The sequence below is a fragment of the Lissotriton helveticus genome, chromosome 3_1, assembly GCF_964261635.1.
Source record: "Lissotriton helveticus chromosome 3_1, aLisHel1.1, whole genome shotgun sequence".
NCBI lineage: Eukaryota > Metazoa > Chordata > Amphibia > Caudata > Salamandridae > Lissotriton > Lissotriton helveticus.
Window position 1 is genome coordinate 133,067,738 of NC_136061.1, and position 19,373 is coordinate 133,087,110.

Sequence of the window (19,373 nt, forward strand, 5' to 3'; positions counted from 1 at the left end):
ACCGTCATGTCTACCACACTAGTGATATCACTGCTTAGCCCCCCCACGGTTACCTCCCTATTTCCCTGAATACGAGGAGCAGCCCGTAAGCACTCAACCCTAACTGCATGCTGCGTGTTAGTGGAAAGAGGGTCTTTACATTTACACTGACAAAGACAGCTAGCCTTCTGCACAGGTTCAACAGGCATTGTAATACTATCACAAACTCTTCCCCACCTTTCACCGATCTTTGCTAGGTTAGCCTCGATGGGTTCAAGACTCTTCATTACAGGCTGCAAAAGTTGGGCAACAATGCATTCCAAATCTTGAATGGCTCTCCCTGACTCACTTACGGTCTTTCGAGGAGGCTCCCCCCTCCCCCCCAATACCAGTGTTCGTTTTAATCAGTCTTTGGGGCCTGCCGCCCCTCTTCTTTTTAGGTCTCGCCTGTCAATGCGCTTGCGCATTGAGCTTGCGAGAATATAGGGGCTTAACGAGAGCTTAACCATTCGGGCGATTTCATGCTGTGCCCGTGAAAAGCAAGCTCAATGCGCAAGCGCATTGACCGCAAAGCGCGTCCACATTAAAGCCATCTGCCTCCCTCCCACAATTATTCACGGCCGGCCGGCCGTACTTTCACAGCCGCTCGGCCGTGTCTCTCGTTTCTCCTCTCCCCTCCCCACAGCAATGCATTTCTCCTCCCCTAATTATTCACGGCCGGCCGGCCGTACTTTCGCTTTCACGGCTTCCAGGCCGTGTCTCTCGTTTCTCCTCCCCCCTTCCGTCACAACAGTGACTAAAAACTGTAGGCATCTCTTTTTTCAAAAGTCTAAGACGCCTGTAGTTGTTGCCAGAGTAAGTTTAAGCATCGCATTTCACCTTTTCGTTTTTCTCAGTTCCACAGGTTATTAGAGCATTGGCGTGGTCACCAGCCTCCCCCATTACCACTCTCCCAGCATCACACATGACGAGCACATGACTCAATGCCGAGCACTCCAGCACAACCAGCTAGAGCACAAATGTCTCAAAAGCGCATGTACACTGGTAATATTTGCCGTATCGGTGATTTCACCTTTATTTGGACCCTCTGTGCACGTGTTTCTTCGATCTTCTGCGTTATCTTTTCTCGTCTGTAATCTTCATAAGCAAACTGATTAACCATTGCTTTCACCTTTAAACACAAACAAGAGGGAAATGTGGATGAGCTGCAGCTTGAAGTTACATCCCCTCACTGCACAGTTACTGCAACAAGGTGACAGACCAGGCAGGCTTTATTTGCCTTTTCCCTTACTTTATGATACAATCGTATGTCAATAAAAAAGCCATTCATGTATGCCTTGAGCATCGGCGATCCAATCAGATGAGCCAGTCCTGAAAACAGGAAAATACAGCTTGTTTACCAGTGGCTCCTCAGGGGAGTCAGGAGACCCTTGGCTGCCCCTGCCATTGCCGTGAGTTCTGGGGCCATTGTCACAACCTCATTTGGAATGGGTAGACCGGCAGAAGCTTCGGGCAACAACTCATCGTTGGGATGGGGGGCATGAAGGGATGATAAGCTCACCTCGCCTCCAGAAAGCCTTTCCTCTGCTCTCTCTATTTCTTTCGACAGCACGTCCGCTGCTCTAGAGATGAAAGAGTCCAGCGTGTTGATGACCTCAGCTCCTTGATATCGCGGTGTGGCCTTTCTCTTTACCATATTCAACAACTAGGTCTTAGAAGGAGTCTAAGCGACAAACCACCTTGTTAGCCTGTGCTACGACGGGCATGGACGGGTCCGCCCTTGGCTCGGGTTTCGCCAGGGCGTGTCTCGCACCGCGGGAGCGCAACACGTTTTTAAGCGCATCTGGCAGCAGGGAGGGTCGGTAAGTGTAGTCTCTCCCCAATGGCTTCTCCTTCACCTCGGGCTCCCAGCAGGAAACTGACAGGCGGCTACTCTGCCAAGGGATCGTGACGCGCTTTTAAGCGCAGCCGGCAGCAGGAGAGTCGGTAAGTGTAGTCTACCCCCAACGGCTTCTCCTCCACCTCGGGCTCCCAGCAGGAAACTGACAGGCGGCTACCTGTCACTTGTGCCATGCAGCCCCCCTCGCCCCCCCCCCCCTCTCCCCAAATGTCTTGTATTTTTGGGCAGGCCCTAATAATATGATAGAAGGAACCACCCTGATCACATTCCTAGAAGTACTCCTCCCTATCTTGTGTAGGAGTGTTCTGGGATAATACGATCTGTGGAGGAACGGGAGCTGTACAAGGCGAAAGACCACCTTTATGGCAATTTCGTGCGGGCCCTTACAACTTCTTCCCATTCCTTCTCTTCAAATTTGCCCAGTTATTGTTCTCAGTATATCTATAATTTCTGGAGAACATCATGGGAGTTATTGAGTATTTTTATAAACCATGGATGGTGCTTTTTTGTGTTTACATCAGCAGCCTATCGTACAGGGGAGTTGCCTCCTCTAGTATAGTCCCTTTTGTAATGCTGACCTGCAGAAATCTATATTTTTCTGTAGCCGCCAGTTGGCAGCCTGTATGGAGGGTTTAGAAGGGGATCACGTACGTTTTTGCCCATAGGTCTGCCAGTTTTGAGTGTCCTATTGTGTCCTATTTCATGAACCCCTTCAGGTTTCCCACCTCTTTTAAAGCGTCACCATCTCAAAGTGGTGGTTGTTCTTTGAGGGTCCCTTTCCAACCCAATAATGCTGGTGCTTCTGTCAAGACAGACACCATGCAGTGTGTCCTGTATAGTATGGCGGGGTAGCCCTTGGCCTCCATTGTAGATCTGTCTATTCTGACCGCAGGTTTGCACATTATGTACACGTATATTAGTTTTGACTTCTCTCCATTTTGTTGTATAATTTCTCATCACTGCCTGTAAAGCACTCGGATATCCAAAAGGGTCTGGTTCGCGCTCTATAAAACTTTAAATAAATAAATAAATAAATACTAGGTAATGTTTTGTGCCTAACCGCGCCACCCAGTACTACTTTTAGATATCTAGAAGAGCTATACCCAATCATGCTCCCTTGCTCAAAATAAGTAGGAGGATGTGTAGTGGGCTGGAATTCAACAGTACTAGTCTCACTTCTGCGTCTAGAATTTTGTGGGTATGAAGAATGGCGTGTTTTTTAAGGAGTACAAGAATCTAGATAAGACTATCATTTTGTTTAGAGACGCTCTGCCCAGCAGTGACAGAGGCAAGGTTCGCCAGTGTCTTAAGTCCTGGTTAAATCTATTTAGGAGATGGAACAAGTCCAATTCGAGGAAGCCGTCGCCGTTTTCGGTGACATAAATACCAAGGTATTTGAATCCCTCAGACACCAGCGGTATCGCGTATCTAGGCGGGAGCTGTGGCAGGCTCCCCATGAGTGGGAGTATTAGGTACTTGCTCCAGGTTATGCTGTATCAAGAGTACTGGGAGAAAACTCAATATATTTACAGTATCCTCCAGACAGTTTGTTTCAGTTCAGCCACTTACAGGCTATCATCTGTGTACAGTGATATCCACTTCTCCCAATTGCCCTTCGATTGCAGACCTCAGAGTACAGACTCTTGTGTGACCTAAACATCGAGGGGTCCCAATACCAAGACAAACAGCATGGGAGAGAGTGGGTACCCTAGTCTGGTGCCCCTTCCACGCTCAAACTGCTAGAGAGTGTGCCATTTACATTCACCCTATCCAGTGGTCGATTATTGGGGCAGAAACCCCTTTAAAAAAAAAATCAGTCTGACCCTGCTCCAATACTGACGAACTGCCAAGCCACATCCTTCCTGAGCAAGCACAAGGAGATGATGGGCAGAGCACTGCCCCCAGTCACAGATCTGGGTTGAATCCATAATCGCTCTTTAACGCACTTCCCCACCCCGGTTAAGACCTAGCCATATGCAATTCAGTCTTTACCCTGTTCCTCATGGGAACAGTCCAGCCCGAACAGCCAAGCCTGGTGTTACATGGACCGGAAATAAGCATCCTGGGACCAGTTTCGAGGTAACATCCCATATCAGCCAGGCTAGCTTGAATCCAGTGGCAAAGTGAGCAAGGGAAACCCGCCTGGTCATACCCTACCAACTTAGGATGAACAAAGCAAACACAAGGAGATGATGGACAGAGCACTGAAACTTTTCATACACTTACCCCCAGTTATAGATCTCGGATGAATCAATCATCGTTCTTCAGCTCACCTCGCCAGCTCAGTTCAGACCTAGAAATATGCAAATCAGTCTTGATCCGGGTCCTCATGGGAACAGTCCAGCCCGAACTGCCAAGGCAGGCCTTCCCTGGACAGGAAACAAGCATCCTGCGACCAGTTTCGGGGTAACACCCCATATCACCCGGGCTAGCTTGAATCCAGTGGCAAAATGAGCAAGGGACCCATGTCTGGGCATACCCTGCCAACTTAGAGCGAACAAACCAAAGACAAAGAGACGATGGACAGACCGCTGAAACTTTTGAGACACATACCTCCCTGAACCAGAACACAAACAACCCAAGTTTCACCCTTATTAGGGCTCATAGGTTGGTTATATCTTGGCTCCCGTGGCAGTGTGTACAGGACTCCCATCTCTGCATACCCGTCTCACTTAGGGCGTCACATTGAAGTATACAAAAAAAGTGATGGATGAAATACTTGAATTCATTTTGTTAGCAATTCCTTTAGGCCACATCCCAGTGTATCATTATTTTGCACACCATGCCACCTCAGTTTGAAAACAGCCATATGCAAATCAATCTTTATTCTGCTCGGGGGAGGAGCCAAGATGGCGATCGGAACAGTCGCATAAACGCCTCGCTCCGAGATCCCTTCCTCCCCGCCACCTATCCTGTCTTTCATCCTGTTCGAGGTGTTCCGAATTCGGTTACCAAGGAAGTGCCTTCACTTACCGTCCTTTTCCGGGGCTCTGGCATGCAGTGGTTTCTGCGTTCTGCCCTTGTCGCCTTGCTGGCCTTCCCGGCCCTGACGCCGGGGCCTCGAGTGCTGTGCCTGCCCGGAGGTGTTCGGAGTGCCGGCGGTCCGGAACCGGTGGAGAGACCCGATTGTGGGAGCCTGAGAGCCGCGAGCCGGAAGCGCCGGAGCGGACCCACCCCCGATGGTGGGCCACCCCGCATGCCCGATTGCCTGCCGGCCCGAAGAAGAGAAGCCGCGCTGTCCGGCACCCCTCGAGTGAGAAGCCCACTCCTGTTGATTGTCCCGCCTGGGATCCGGTGCAGGGCTCCCCCGAGTGTTGTGGGGAGCACGCCCGTTCTTCTGGTGACTCTCCTTTCTCCGCCGAGTGCCATCCGCCGCGGATCGGCTGTGTGTCCCGGGGCCTCCGGTGCTCCTGGTGGACTTGGAGGCGGCTGCGACAATGGCGACGGGCGATGTGCTCAAGATGGCGGATGGCCCCTCGGAGTGTCTTTCTCCTGGAGACTGGGACGTTGCTACATTTGCTCTCTTCGAACCTCGTTTGACCCGGGCGGCCCCTACTCGGAGTGCCGTCTTGTTTGCCCTGGCTGCTCTGCGGATCGACCTGTCCTTGAAATGCCGGGACTTGGAGTTGCGGATCGCCGCCATGGTGGCTCCGCCATTTTGTGACGCGGTGTCGTCTCCCCGAGTTGTTATGGTTGAAATTTCTCCAGCTGCTGTGCTGGGATCTCCGGCTGGGTGTTCGATTCTATGGGATCACGTGGACCCGATGCCGATGCTGCAGTGTTTCCTACATCCTGATTTCTTTGCTTCGTGCTGGACAGCCCAGATATTGTGCTTGGCCACGTGGATCTTTGAGGTACTTTTGCATTCTGACTGCTGCCGAGTTTTCCTGGTTGCTTCTTGTTGGCTGGGACGGTGTTCCGCGGAGATCCCACTTGCTTCTCCGGAATGGTATGGACCCACTGTAACATGCTGTTTCTTGGCCGTGGCGGGGTCTGGCAGCTCCACTCTTCATAGAAGTGGACAGGGGTGATCGTGCCTGGTTGCCTGCGGGACCTTTGTTTTGTTAAATGGCATCTCCGGGCCTCATTATTTGGACAGTTCCTGTCTCCATCCTTGTGTAGGCTTTTCTCAATATCCTTTTTGACCTCGATTAGTGATCCGTTGTTGCGGGGGGGGTGGTGTTCTGTACTTCGATCGCCGGCTCCTCTCCTCTCTCTTCCTTCTTTTTTCTCTCCTTCTTTCTCTTTCTCCTTTCTTTCTTTGTTATTATTCCCTTTCTCTTTCTTCTATATTTCGGGTGACTCTGGGCGACAGGCACGCTGTCTAGTGGGGTAGGCCATAGCCATTACAGTGATGTAGGGTGGGGGGGGGTGTTTGTTATTTTAGTTTGTTTTATTCTATGGTCCCTTTTTGCCTTTTTCTAGGGGGTGGGCTGTGTCCCTTTGTTTTTGCTCCTTCGTTTCGTATGTGTCTGCACTTTCTCCTTTTTCGGGGCGGGAGGGCTGTCTATGTGGCGTCCGATTTATTTGTTTGCTATGATTTGTCCTTTAATTTTGAATCTTTGATGGGCGTGGGATGTCTCTGGGCCTCGCCCTATGGTGGTTATCTGATTGCGTGGGGGGCTGTATCCCTCCCGCCCCCCCCTTCTTTTTCTGTATATGTTGCATGACGCCCTGGTAGATATGGTTGCTGCCTCCTCTATATAACATAAAATGAAACCTTTCTTATCCTGGCGCTGACTGTGTAACGACTTTATTCCACGTCTATCCTGTATACACTCTATCGTACACATTGATGTTGCTCCTTTGTGCATCTCCTGATTTTGCGGCCGGCCCCTGTGGTTGTAGGCCTGCGCTTGTACTTATACGTGTCTCTCAATAAAGGTTTTTCAAAAAAAAAAAAAAAAAATAATCTTTATTCTGCTCCAATAGCAGTTCAGCCCGAACTGCTAGGCCATTTTCTCCCTGAACCAGAACTGAAGCAAACCGAGACCAGTTTTGCACCTCATCAGTTGTGTAGAGCTTAACACAGCAATTTCCTGAGCAACGGGTGTTGATGTAGCCTAGACCAGGCAGGAGCTGGTACCAGAAATAGGCATTTTTGGTACCAGCTGATAAAAAAAAAAAATGAATTAAAAAATTCATCATAAAAAACACCCTTCTCAGGGCTTTTATGAGTGGTGGTCAGTGGCAGCCCACCCTGATCTTTCGGATGCCTTGAGAGCTCTGATGCAGCATTGAGAGGGAGTGCAAGGAGATCTTAGCTGCAGATTTCTGGTGCCTTAGCCCAGTGGGAGTAAATAGATCTGTCAATTTTAGCTGGTGGTTGTTGGCATAACTAGAACTGTGATTTTGCCGGCTACCTGGTGGGAACAAGTGGCAAACAAAGGAAGAAGGGAGTGGCAGTTTTGCTGAATATTAGAGAGAAAAAACTTCCTAGGCAACTATAGTTAATCAATACATGTGTAGAAACTTTATCTATTAGATATCATTGATAAAGACTGCCACCTTTATACAATTCTGTATATTTTATTGAATTGTAATGAAATGAGTAAATTTATCTTTGGAATATATGTTATGTTATTTTATTTTATATAGCGCACAGATGCCGCAGCCAAGTGGCGTCCCGGCGCTTTGGAGATTGTGTAACACAACACAGTAGTGATGACCCAGAAAAAATTGGACTAAACTGTAGAAAATAGGAAGGTTTTTAGTGCCTTCCTAAAAGGGAGCAAGTCAGGGATGGAACGGAGAGGGGCAGGCAGAGAGTTCCAGAGAGCTGCCGCCAGCACTGAAAAAGACCGTCCACCCATTCTAGCTTTTTTGAAGCGTGGCACAATGGCAAGATTTAATGCAGCGGATCTAAGGGCTCTAGAGGGGACATAATGAAGGATAGTCTGCGAAAGAATGGGAGGGGAAGCTAATTTAAGAATTTTTAAAGTTAAGCAAAGAGCTTTAAACTTAATTCTTTGCCCCACAGGTAGCCAATGGAGATCTTGGATAGTTCGATGAGCAGAGACGAACTTCGGAAGGCCAACCAGCATCCTGGCCGCCGCATTTTGGACCCTCTGGAGGCGGGTTAACTCTGCCTGATTCAGGCCCAAAAACAGAGAGCTGGCATAGTCCAGTCTGGTAAGAACCAGAGCTTGGACTATAATCTGTCTGGTGTCCGCATCAAAAAACTTGAAAATAGGTCGGAGACACTGCAGAGTACCAAAACATGTGCCAGCCACACGTTTAGTGTGGGAAGTGAAAGAAAGTTTGTCATCAAACCACACCCCGAGGTTTCTGACTTCAACCACGGGAGTGGGAACAGGGCCTAGTTCAGATGGCTACCATTGATCTCCCCATAACCCTCTATCCTTACCAAAAATGATAACCTCAGTCTTAGAGGCATTAAGTTGAAGTCGGTTGTTCGCCATCCAGCCTGCCACAGCTTTTAGAGCTGACTGAAAGGTGGGGGCGTCCATGTTGGAATCACCATTGAGTGCCACCGCCAGCTGCGTGTCATCGGCGTATGACACCAAGGAGAGACCAAAACTATGGGCTACCTCCGCCAGCGGCTGAACATATAAATTAAATAAGGTAGGGCTAAGGGCCGATCCTTGGGGGACACCTTGAAGAATAGGGCGGGGAGCAGAGACAAAGGGTGGGGTAGATACTTTGAAGGTGCGATCCTTAAGAAAGGAGCGGAACCACTCAAGTGCTACCTCTCCAACTCCTGCCTCCACCAGACGATGTAAAAGAATCTGGTGGGAAACCGTATCGAAGGCGGCACTAAGATCCAATAGGATCAGTGCCGCCGTCTGACCCTGGTCCAGCAACTTCCTAATGTGCTCCACCACAGCTAAGAGAGCAGTTTCAGTGCTGTGGCCCGCACGGAACCCATTCTGGGAATAATCCAATATCTTAGCTTCCTGCAGATGGGATGATAAAATGTAATTAGCATGAGCTTCTGCTAATTTGGCTGGCCAGGGGAGAAGGGAAATGGGTCGATAGTGTTCTGGTTTAGTAGGGTCAAGGGCAGGTTTTTTAAGAATAGGAATAATAGTCGCCTGCTTCTAAGCAGTGGGAACACTGCCCGTGTTAAAGGACAGATCAATGAGACTATGCATGGCAGGATAGCAGCACTCAGCAAGTTCCCGGAATTGAGTGGGTCTCATTGGATCATCATATAATTAATGTTATTTTTAACTCTATGCTCTTTTTAATAATTAAATATGCAATACTTTTCTACATGATTCTTGTTGTCTACTTTTCCCTGAACTATGTTTCTACACATGTATTGATTAACTACAATTGCCTAGGAAGTTTTTTCTCTCAAATCACATTTCCCTATCCTAGGTATTGAAATATTTTAATTTCTATGGGGTCCTTGTTTTTCACATTTAGTTTTGCTGAATATAACAGCATTTCCATTGATCCCCGACTTGCTAACTGGTTGGTAAAAGTTTGTGAATGAATGAATGAATACACACTTATACAGCGCATGGCTACCAAAGGCCTCCCAGCGTTAGAGACGAAGCCCTCAACTGAGATATATCAGGAGATTCAAGGAAACAACAGAGTCTTCAGAAGTTTGCGGAATGAGAGATGGTTGACGTCAAGCAGAATATGATCTGGTAGTTGATTCCAGCATTCAGCCGCGATGAAGGAAAATAGACGGCCACCACTCCGGACTCGGTTTACTCTGGGAAAGGTTGCTAGATGTTTCTTCTCAGAGCGCAGTGATCTTTTTGGGAGGTAAGGGGAGATGATAGATCAGAGAATCGGTGGGGCCCTAGCCGAAAGAGACTTATGAGCGATGCACAAGGCCTTAAACTGGATTCTTTCAGCCACCGGCAGCCAGTGCAGAGAGATATGTGGCTTAGTAGATTCTCGAATATGAGCCTGCATGAGAAGTCGTGCAGCACATTTTGAACCGTTTGCAGTTTTTTATTGGTATAGGAAGGGTAGCCTAGTTAAAGCACATGGCGTAGTCAAGCCGCGAAAGGATCAAGGCTTGCACCAGCAGTTTCCTAGCATTAAAGGGCAGAAGGGGTAGAATTTTCCTGATCATTTTCAGGATGCCATAGCAGGTACCTGCCACCCTACGCGCCGGTTCCCTAAAATTCAGATTGTGGTCCAACCATATGTAAATGCCCATACCCAGAGACTTTTTATTTGATCTTTGGGGGGTGGCATAACACCTAAACATTTAGGCCAGAGTCAATGGTGTCAAGGTTAGTGGTCTTGCCCAAAAGCATCAGCTCGGTTTTAACTGCATTCAGCTTTAGGAATGAACCCTCCATCCACGCTGAGACACTTTCCAAGCAGTTGGCCAAATTGATCTTAGTATTGTCCAAAAGATTAAGGGACACAATCAGCTGAGTGTTGTCAGCGGACGTGATGATCCTAACCCCAAAGGGCTTGACCACCTCGTCACAGGGTGCAAATAAACATTAAAAAGCATGGGGCTCAGGGAGGAGACCTAAGGTGCCCCACATCACAAAGGCATCCTTTCATAGATTGACTTGTCCTAAAAGACCTGGAATTACCTATCTACCAGGAAAGACTCAAGCCATTTGAGTAAAATTCCTGTAACCCCACTTTCTCCAAGTCTCGCTATCAGTAATTGATGATTGACCATCATAGATGTCCGAAAAGCACGCAAGATGGAATCATTTCTTCCAGCCTCAGACCCAGAGTAACAAAGGCTTAATGGAGAAAGATGTCTTAGCTGGCTCTGCAAATGAAATCATGTGTGGTAAGTAAAAGATTATGTCAACACTTGATGTCATTAAAAAGTGGAATATAGTTAAAAAAAATAGGAGGAAAACTGTTGCAGTGGAGACACACTAAAAAAGATGTTCTAGCAAGTGGTAAGACTGGTGGATAAAGTGACAGATCTGGTAGTCAAGCTGCTGGGGGCAGGAAGGTCCTCTTCCAATAAGGAGATTATGGTGCAGGACTTTTCAGCTGGAATTATGCAAGAGTGGAGTGCAGGACTATGGTGCTAGAACACGCAAGGAAGGTAGAGTGTGCAAGGGTCCTGGGTTTTTCTATTCCTCTTTGGTGCTCAAGAGGATATGGAACACATTTCATGTGTGGAATGGGTTTCCAAGGCCCAAAAGTTACAGCATCATTTTCAAATATATTTAACAGGTGACCCAAAACAAAAGAGGATTTAGATATTCCCCAATACTGAGCCATGTTTAGATCTCTTCAGAGACTGTGCAAGTATTGTCGCTTGTGAGACATTTTTTCAGCTTACAGTGGGCTTAGTGCCTGCCAATTGCTTACCATGGGTTGGCTTCATCACTCATTTACTTACTTTTCTTTGGTCAGCACGTGCCGGCTTCACTTCCCTTTCTTGTGTTTGGGACCTCTGGGGCACGGCCAAAGTACTTCTGCTCCTCCACTGCATGTGCTTTTGCAGCTGGGTTGCTTCTTGTTAAGGCACCCCATATCAATGACATCAAAATCATCGCAACCACCCCTCTCACCTGATTCGATCAGGCCATCCTCCACTTCAAAATCAACATCCCTTGCCAAAAAAACAACACAAAATCACCAGCCTGGCCAGACACAATAGGATTGCATATAGCCAGTGTCTAACCCAGGGTGGTGTGGAGTGCAAAAAAACCGACCGTGAGTCCCAGGCTCTCCACACCACTGGAGTCAAGCTATCCAGGCTGATGAAGGCTGATAGCCAGAAACCGGTCCTTGGATGCTTGATTCCGGTCTGGGAAAGACATGGCTTGGTAGTTCGGACTGGACTGTTCCCATGAGGCACAGGGTCAGAGCTGATTTGCATATAGCCAGTGTCTAACCCAGGGTGGTGTGGAGTGCAAAAAAACGATGGATTTAGGCCCAGATCCTTGTACTGGGGTGAATGTATGACATTGTTCTACATTCTGTCCATCAACTGTGTTTTTTGCAACAGACACAATAGGAGCAGCATCTTGGAGTCTAACTGGTCCCACACCACCCCAATCCCACCAGCGACCTAACCAGCCCAACATGAAGCAGCCCAATGCCAAGGCTGACCTAAATAGCATCATCAAACATCTCAACGAGCAGATCACAGAGAGCGTCATTTCACTGGCACCCAAAAACACAACAACCAAAAAAGAACCTGGAACCAGGCTAGGTGGTACACTGAGGAACTCCATTCAACCAAACAACATTGCAAACTGGGAAGACGGAGAACCTACCCCAGAGAATCTGACATGGACACTTACAAAGCAGCACTCAAAAGCTGCCACCAGTGGATCAGAGAAACAAGGAAAAAAGTCCTAGTAGAGTGCACAGATAACAGCTCCAATAGCTGTAGAGAAATCTTCACCATCATCAAAAGACTTCCTCACCCCAGCTTCCACCACCTTGAAAGAACTATGGGCCTGATTAAGAGTTTGGCGGTCCATGGACTGCCAAACTCATGGTGGCGCCGTGGTCAAGTCACCGCTGCATCGGCGGTCTGACTACCTTATTACAACCTTAGTGGTCGAACTGCCGCAACCACCAGGGAAGCGCATTCCCTGGCGGTGATACGACAGGGGCTCACAAGCGGCACAGCCACTGTAGTGCTAGAGGCACTCTTGTGGTCTGACACCCTTATTTTAATTGACTTTAGTGTGTTATTTTATCCTAGCCTTAATGTACAAAGTCCTGCATATGCCCGTTTCTCTTAAAAGTTTATTACTTGTAATCTTGTAGTCTTTCAGTGGGAGCTGTCATGGAGTAGGACAGCCTTGCCAAGAACAGAAGGTTGGGGATGTGCATTTGAAAGCATGAGAAGGAGAGAGAGTGGTGGAATGTACTTTTTGGTCTCGAAGTGCAGTGCTGTGGGCAGTGATGCACACATGCTTGGTGTTGTACATTGAGAGATGAAGTATGTGATGCTATAGAGATGAATTATGTGAATCTATAAGCAGTTGTGCACAATTGTGCATTATGTTGTACATTGATGAGAATTATGAAGTTCTTACTCTTGGCTTTGAAATGGCCTCATGAATTCGGACACTGCCTTGCTTCAACGCTTGCAAGTTGTTTGGGTTAATCACGTTCAAGGAATGTTTTTGTGAGAGATTGTTTAAGGTACCGAGATTTGGAGAAGGGGACGTGGGAACTCCTACTTGCCATGGGAATGCTTGCTTGGAAGCAGGCCAGTTCTGGTAAGATTCTTCTGGCGTGCGGGGCAGTCTCTCCCGAACCTTCTAGTGTGTTTTGAGATTATAAAGCTGAGGGTGGTTGACTTAGAAACCAGGAGTTTGGAATCCGAACAGGGACGGACGCGTCTACTTTGGAGCATGGAACCCTGGATGCTGAGGCTCTGAACTCAGGCTGTTTAATTCCCCCAGTCAGGAGTGAACTAAGATGCAGTGTTTGCAACAGGTGAAGTATTGAGTTTTGGTTATTGCTATTGTGATGTTTGGCCAGTGGCTCTGATTATTTGAGGTGTTTTCTTTGTGATGTGTGAGTTGAGGTGCACCTCCAAAGTGAGTCTTTTCTCATATTATTTGCTCCTTCTTTGTTCATGGTATTACTTAACTGATACACTTACCAAGTATGTTGTTGATGTTATTATTTTCTCTCTCTCATATTTTTAGTATTAAATCTGTTTATTAACAAATAAACGTACTGTTCTGCATTTGGCATCTGTGAAATCTGTTAGAGAGCATTGTGTAAAATAAAACCTCAAGCCTTATTCTAAAAGAGAGAGTCCTTGCATTTTGTAAAATAAAACCCTTTTCTAAAGGTGTTGTTTGTTTTGTGTTAAAGTCTTTTGCTTTGCCGAGTGTTGAGCCATCGTGTGGGAGCTGTATTATCTGAGAGGCGAACGCAAGACAGCCATGCATATTACGACTTTCCTGACTGCCAGAGGTCTCATGGAGGTTCTTACTCCATAAAACTGCTGGCGGTCAGGAAACAAAGGGGGCCCTACAGGGCCCCCCTCCCTTACCACATGTATGTTGGTGCATGCATGGGAGCACCCCTGTGTGGATGCACCCCAAGTTCCAGCACGGCATGGACTTTACAGTCTATGCCATACTGAAACGTGCAGTGGCGGTTCCGCTGCTGTGCAGCATCTTAATGCTGCCAATTGCTTACCATTGCTTAGTTCACATTTGAGCCTTTTTACTGCACCAACGCAGGACCACATGACGCCACCACCATGTCACTCGTAATCTGGTGGGTGGCGTCCCTAATTGGTAGTGTGGGTGCGGGCGGTGGCATGGCAAACCGCTCTCACTCTGTCAACTCGTAATCGAGCCCCAAGTGATAACATCTCCAAATTTTCCAGCAACATGATCAAAGCCATCTACAACAATTTCAACCCTCAACCAAACCCCTGCAGCCTCACCATCCAGCTTATCTAAAAATTACCTTGACTTAAACCGGACTACATGGGAAACAATCACCATGGACGAAACAACAAAAATCATGGGGACCATCCACCTACTCTAGCCCCCAACACATCTACAACTAAAGCACCTCTCCATTCAGCGTAGGACTCACCTGTATTCTGAACACCATCACCAGAGCGACGTTTGCGGAGACCTGGGAACACATAGCAGCCAATGCACTTCTAAACACAATTACACCACACTCCACCCAAATAGCAAAAAAAAAAGAGCGATTTTTCCTTACTATCCTACCCAGAAAAGGTCATGGAGAAAGCCATCAACAAGCAACTTGCCTACTAACTCGATGCGAGTCAACTCCTAGACACCACGCAATCAGGCTTCAGGCCTGATCACAACACCAGGACTGCCTTCATCGTCGCTACTGACATCAGGATGATCCACGACAAGGAGAAATAGAGGCCCTCATCCTACTTGACCTCTCAGTGGTCTTTGACAGTCTCTCACTCCATGCTGATCAGAAGACTACATGGAATAGGCATCCAAGGACCCAGCCTCAATTGGATCTACTCCTTCCTCGCAGAAAGAATCCAAAAAGTCAGTATGCCACCCTAAACGTCGGAAGCCAAGAACCTCACCTGCGGAGTGCCCCAAGGATCATCTCTCAGTCAGAACAAATTCAACATCTACATGACTCCACTACCGACCTCATGAGATTACATGGCATCAAGATGTCCTAAGCTGACAACACCCAACTGATACGCCCCCTGTCAGACAAGTTCCACTGCGGCAAAAAACAACTTCACCACCTGGATGAAGTCCAACTGCCACAAGCTCATCTCAGACAAAACCGAAGTGGTGATCTTCAAAAGGAAAACCTCGGCATGGAACTTTACCTGGTAGCTGGCAAACCTCGGCTACACACCTATCCACACCAGAAACTTAGGAATCATCCTAAATGACAAGCTCGACATGAAAGCCCAAGAAAACACAGTGACATCATCCTGTTTCCACATCCGAAGGGTGCTGCAAAAAATTGTTACGTCGGTACCAGAAAATACAACAAAAACAGTCACACGAGCTCTGATTACCAGCAGACTGGACTACAACAACGCACTTCACGCAAGAATCAAACCGCTCCTGAACAGCCTCCAAACCATCCCAAACGCAGCACAACTGATCCTCAACCTACTTTGTCGCACCCACATCTCCCCACACCTAAAGAAGCTTCATGGCCTCCCAATACAAAAACGCACTCAGTGTTGTTGCTGTCCATGTTATTCCTTGCCCCACTGCTGTCTGTGTTGTTGCTTGCCCCAACTTGTTGTCCATGTTGTTGCTTACCCTTTACTGCCCTCCTTCTGTTGGCAACGTTACTTCAACCCACCATAACAAACAAACCAAAAACAATTGAGGTGGACACCGATGGCCACATTATAACTCCATATTTGCCTCACACCCTCCCTGTAGCAAGCCCTCCATCCAAGATGCAGACAGCGGCGACAAAAAAAGTAATATGACACAGCCAGCACTGCTGTGCAACATGGATAAAAACACTGACAAAGTCAATAGCTCGTTTAGGTGTTGCCAATGCTTGTTTTGTTAATAAAGCCACACCAGACTATTTGATGCATGCAAGAATACTTAAAACGTGCCATACTTTTGAAATATTAAAACATTCAACAAGACGGTATGTTTTTGTGATGAGTATTTTAATAAAAATAATTATATGAGTTCAGAACTGCTATATTACAATACAACTGGACAACGTCTACAGTTCTGAAATTTTTAAATGCAATCCAGGCCACTCCCCATTAAATACTGTGCAGTGCAACATAGTAACTTACCTCAAGTTTGATCAGTGCTATTTAAGTCGGACAAAAAAAGGTAACAGAAACTACAAACATTCACTGAGCTGTACCAAGGTCTATTAACATATGAACGTTTGAGCAGATTTCAAACAAATTATTATGGAGTTGGGCTTTTTCATAAAATCTAGCATTTTCAGGTCACTGGTTTGTTGGGCAATCTAGGATGCACATAATAAAATGGATATACACACCAGTCTGCTAAATTGGTATAAAGCCTCAATAGCTTTGACAAAACAACAAATGCACAAATACTGACATAATTGCTACCTAACATATATTAGCATAAAACAATGTTAATAAGTATGTTTTAAAATGCATGAATTTCCTCAGTTGTTGTTGCTTTTTATACAGCGTTTTGCTGTTTTCAGGTCTAAAAACAGGAAGTGGAGAAGGGTTTTTGAAAAGCACTGTTGTTCATATTGTTTTTTGGTCAACTGCAGGACTAAAGATAGATACTTTTCTTCTGCTAGGGGTAGGATTTGATGAAAGGAGGTCCCGCTCAGAATTATGCAGAACTTGCAAGTGGAAAGAAAGATGGCTGACCTGCGGAGTTAAAACTGAATAAAACAACCTGTAAATGTTTGTGTTTGGTCATTCGTTGGCCTTCCATGTCTCCGTTTTTGCCAACTGGCATTTAAATATTTAACATATCTTAATTTTTCCCTTTTTTGCTTTTTATTTTAATGTATTTGAGTTCTGGATCGATAAAGAAATATATTGTCACTTTTATGTATTTTCTTTTATCAACCTTGCCTTTAGGGGTTTATTTATTAAGGAAGCATTTCATTGAGTTTTTCACTCTGCAATAACACTGACTCTTTAGGTGAAATAGAGAAAATATTTTGCTGTCGTTTTTAAAGTTGCAACTAGTACTCTTACCTTGTAGTGGATTAGTTTAATGTTGCAAGTGAGGATTGCACTGTTCTCTTAAAAAAATGCAGATTTGATCAACCTTTGACACATTATGTTCTGACCTGTAATGCGATTCTTTATTTTCAATAAAAAATATTTTTTGAAACATGAAGCTACTGCTTTGGCTTTAATGGAATGCAGACTGATTCCACGGAGAAAGGTGTTTCCTCTCCTAGGAAAGGCATGGATGTGTATTCCACAAACCCAGAGAGCGAGTTGGTGGTATCAATGCAGAGGTCTCATGTGAGTTCCCAGTAGAATGAGCAGAGGTGGGCAGACTGTGGGCTTTGACAGGGCCGATACAATAAAAGAACCGGATCTGAAGACTGATGGCTTACCAGCAGATTTGCAGAGAACGTGGGCATCTCCATTTGTAGGACGTTTTAACAAAATTATCTTAAACTCATTTTTACTAGAAACCAGAAAATAATTCTTCACGACAGGAAGTACTCCGTGAGCCATCTCAATGTTGCTATAATTCTCAATGCACCAGTAAGGATGCATATGCAATGGATTTGTTAAAAGAAATTGGAGGAGAAAAAGACAAAATCTAGACGTCTGAAGATTGAACGAATGCCAATTACAGCACGATGGGCAATCAAACCACAGATTATTTTATAAACAGCTTTAGAAAGGAGAAAAGCATTCATCGCCTTTCACCGGTGAATTCTCAGAACCTGAGAAGCTTTTGTTTCCTCAAAGGATGTACCCACATGGACCAACATGGCCAGGCAAAAAATTCCCAAAAAATGATACGTAGTGGAAACCCTTATGCTCTTTGCCAAAACCAGCAAATCACTGTTGGGTTCAAAATAAAAACAAAGTCTGAGGTTTAAAGGGGGTGGGGGGTAAATTGTAACTACAAATACTGCAAGTAGAACAGCACTGAGGGAATCCAAATTCATGGTTTAATTCTGCCAATATGTAAATAATGTGGCCCAAAACATACATTTGCCAAGTGACACACTGTTGAATGACTAACTGGCAAACTCAGTTCTTCAATAAGACATCCAAGAAAAATGTGTTTTAAAAGCATCATTATCTTTTCTATGCAAGTCTGCCATTACCTTAATTTTTTTTAATTAAAACCACTGCTATATTCTTAACAGGTCTATTTTCCAAGGATGAGGGAATCAGAAAAAGGCATGTGAGATTTTGAAAGTGGTAGAAAGCCTGCACTAAATCTTAGGTTAATAGTTAAATAAGTAAACATAATATTATGTACAGGCACTTTAACATTTGGAGTCCACCACTATATTTACATTTTTACAGTTTGTGCAAACCATCACTCATCTTGAATATAAACATTCCACCTTTACAATCATTCCTTGATAAGGATTCAAACACACATCCTTTAGGGAACTGTATTTTTTAGAAATCCACTATTTTGGGGATATGCAAGAACAGAATGCAGAAAAGTAGCTACACACACACATTTGATGTTTTATAGCATTAAGAACTCAATTATTTAGGTAGAGTTATTCAAGTTTCTCATCGCCTTCTTCCACATCTTTCAAGTTTAGCACTTCCAAGGTGCCTTTTCCTTTGGTCTCGCATCGTATCAGCTCATCAATTTCTCTGAAGCAACCAGGATCCACCAGGCAGACCTATTGAGGGTTGGTCAAAAAAGCAAAGTCAGATAAATCAAGATTATTATAACGATGCAGAATGGCAATAAGGCACCTAGACACAGTTCACATTCTGAAGACATGTGTTATTTTGTTATTAAACATATCCTTACAGCGCAGAGATATCCTCTAAAGTGAAAGTGCATGCATTCCGTAACAGATATAACACTAACATTAGGGTCAGACAAGCATATCTTGAAAGAGTACCTGAGGAAGGGAGAAGATGTGGCCTAGTGGTTAGAGTTGCCACCCTTGGAACCTGGGGGCCCAGGTTCGAATTCCAGGCTTGATCAAAATCATGTGATTCTGGGCAAACAACTTAATCTACTTGCGTCTAAAAAGTGTGATTTGTATTTGTGTAATCTCTATTTAATGTACACGATGTTGTAGATTGCCTCCCACCCCTATGTAAGGTATAGCACTTCGTTGCTTCCTAGCTTGGTTTGCGCTATACAACTACCAATACATACATACATACAAGAAGTTTGTAGGTGTCAGCGTAAATAGATCTGGTTAAATCCCAGGCACACATTCTAGTACTTCAGAGCAGCCATTACACTTTTGTTTCCCAAATACAATCTATGGAACCAGGCCACACTGAGTCTACGAACAAGTGAGATTTAATAGTAATACCAAGATCACTTTGAAAACCACTATTTTGAATAACTTTACCAATAGCAATGAGGTATTAAAACGCCCAAAATGGTGGACGCAGTGTGACAGGTGTTAACATTTA

At 45.7% G+C, this 19,373-nt stretch overlaps 1 protein-coding gene across 1 annotated transcript in view; it reads right to left on the minus strand.

The window, feature by feature from the left end:
- Positions 1-15,921: 15,921 nt before the first annotated feature.
- SBDS (SBDS ribosome maturation factor) overlaps positions 15,922-19,373 on the minus strand; it is an 86,405-nt gene continuing 82,953 nt past the window's right edge. Inside the window, exon 5 of the mRNA XM_078679400.1 lies at positions 15,922-18,616. Within this exon, the coding sequence (XP_078535526.1) occupies positions 18,488-18,616 (129 nt within the window). The 3' untranslated portion in view covers positions 15,922-18,487. The remainder of the gene's footprint in view (positions 18,617-19,373) is intronic.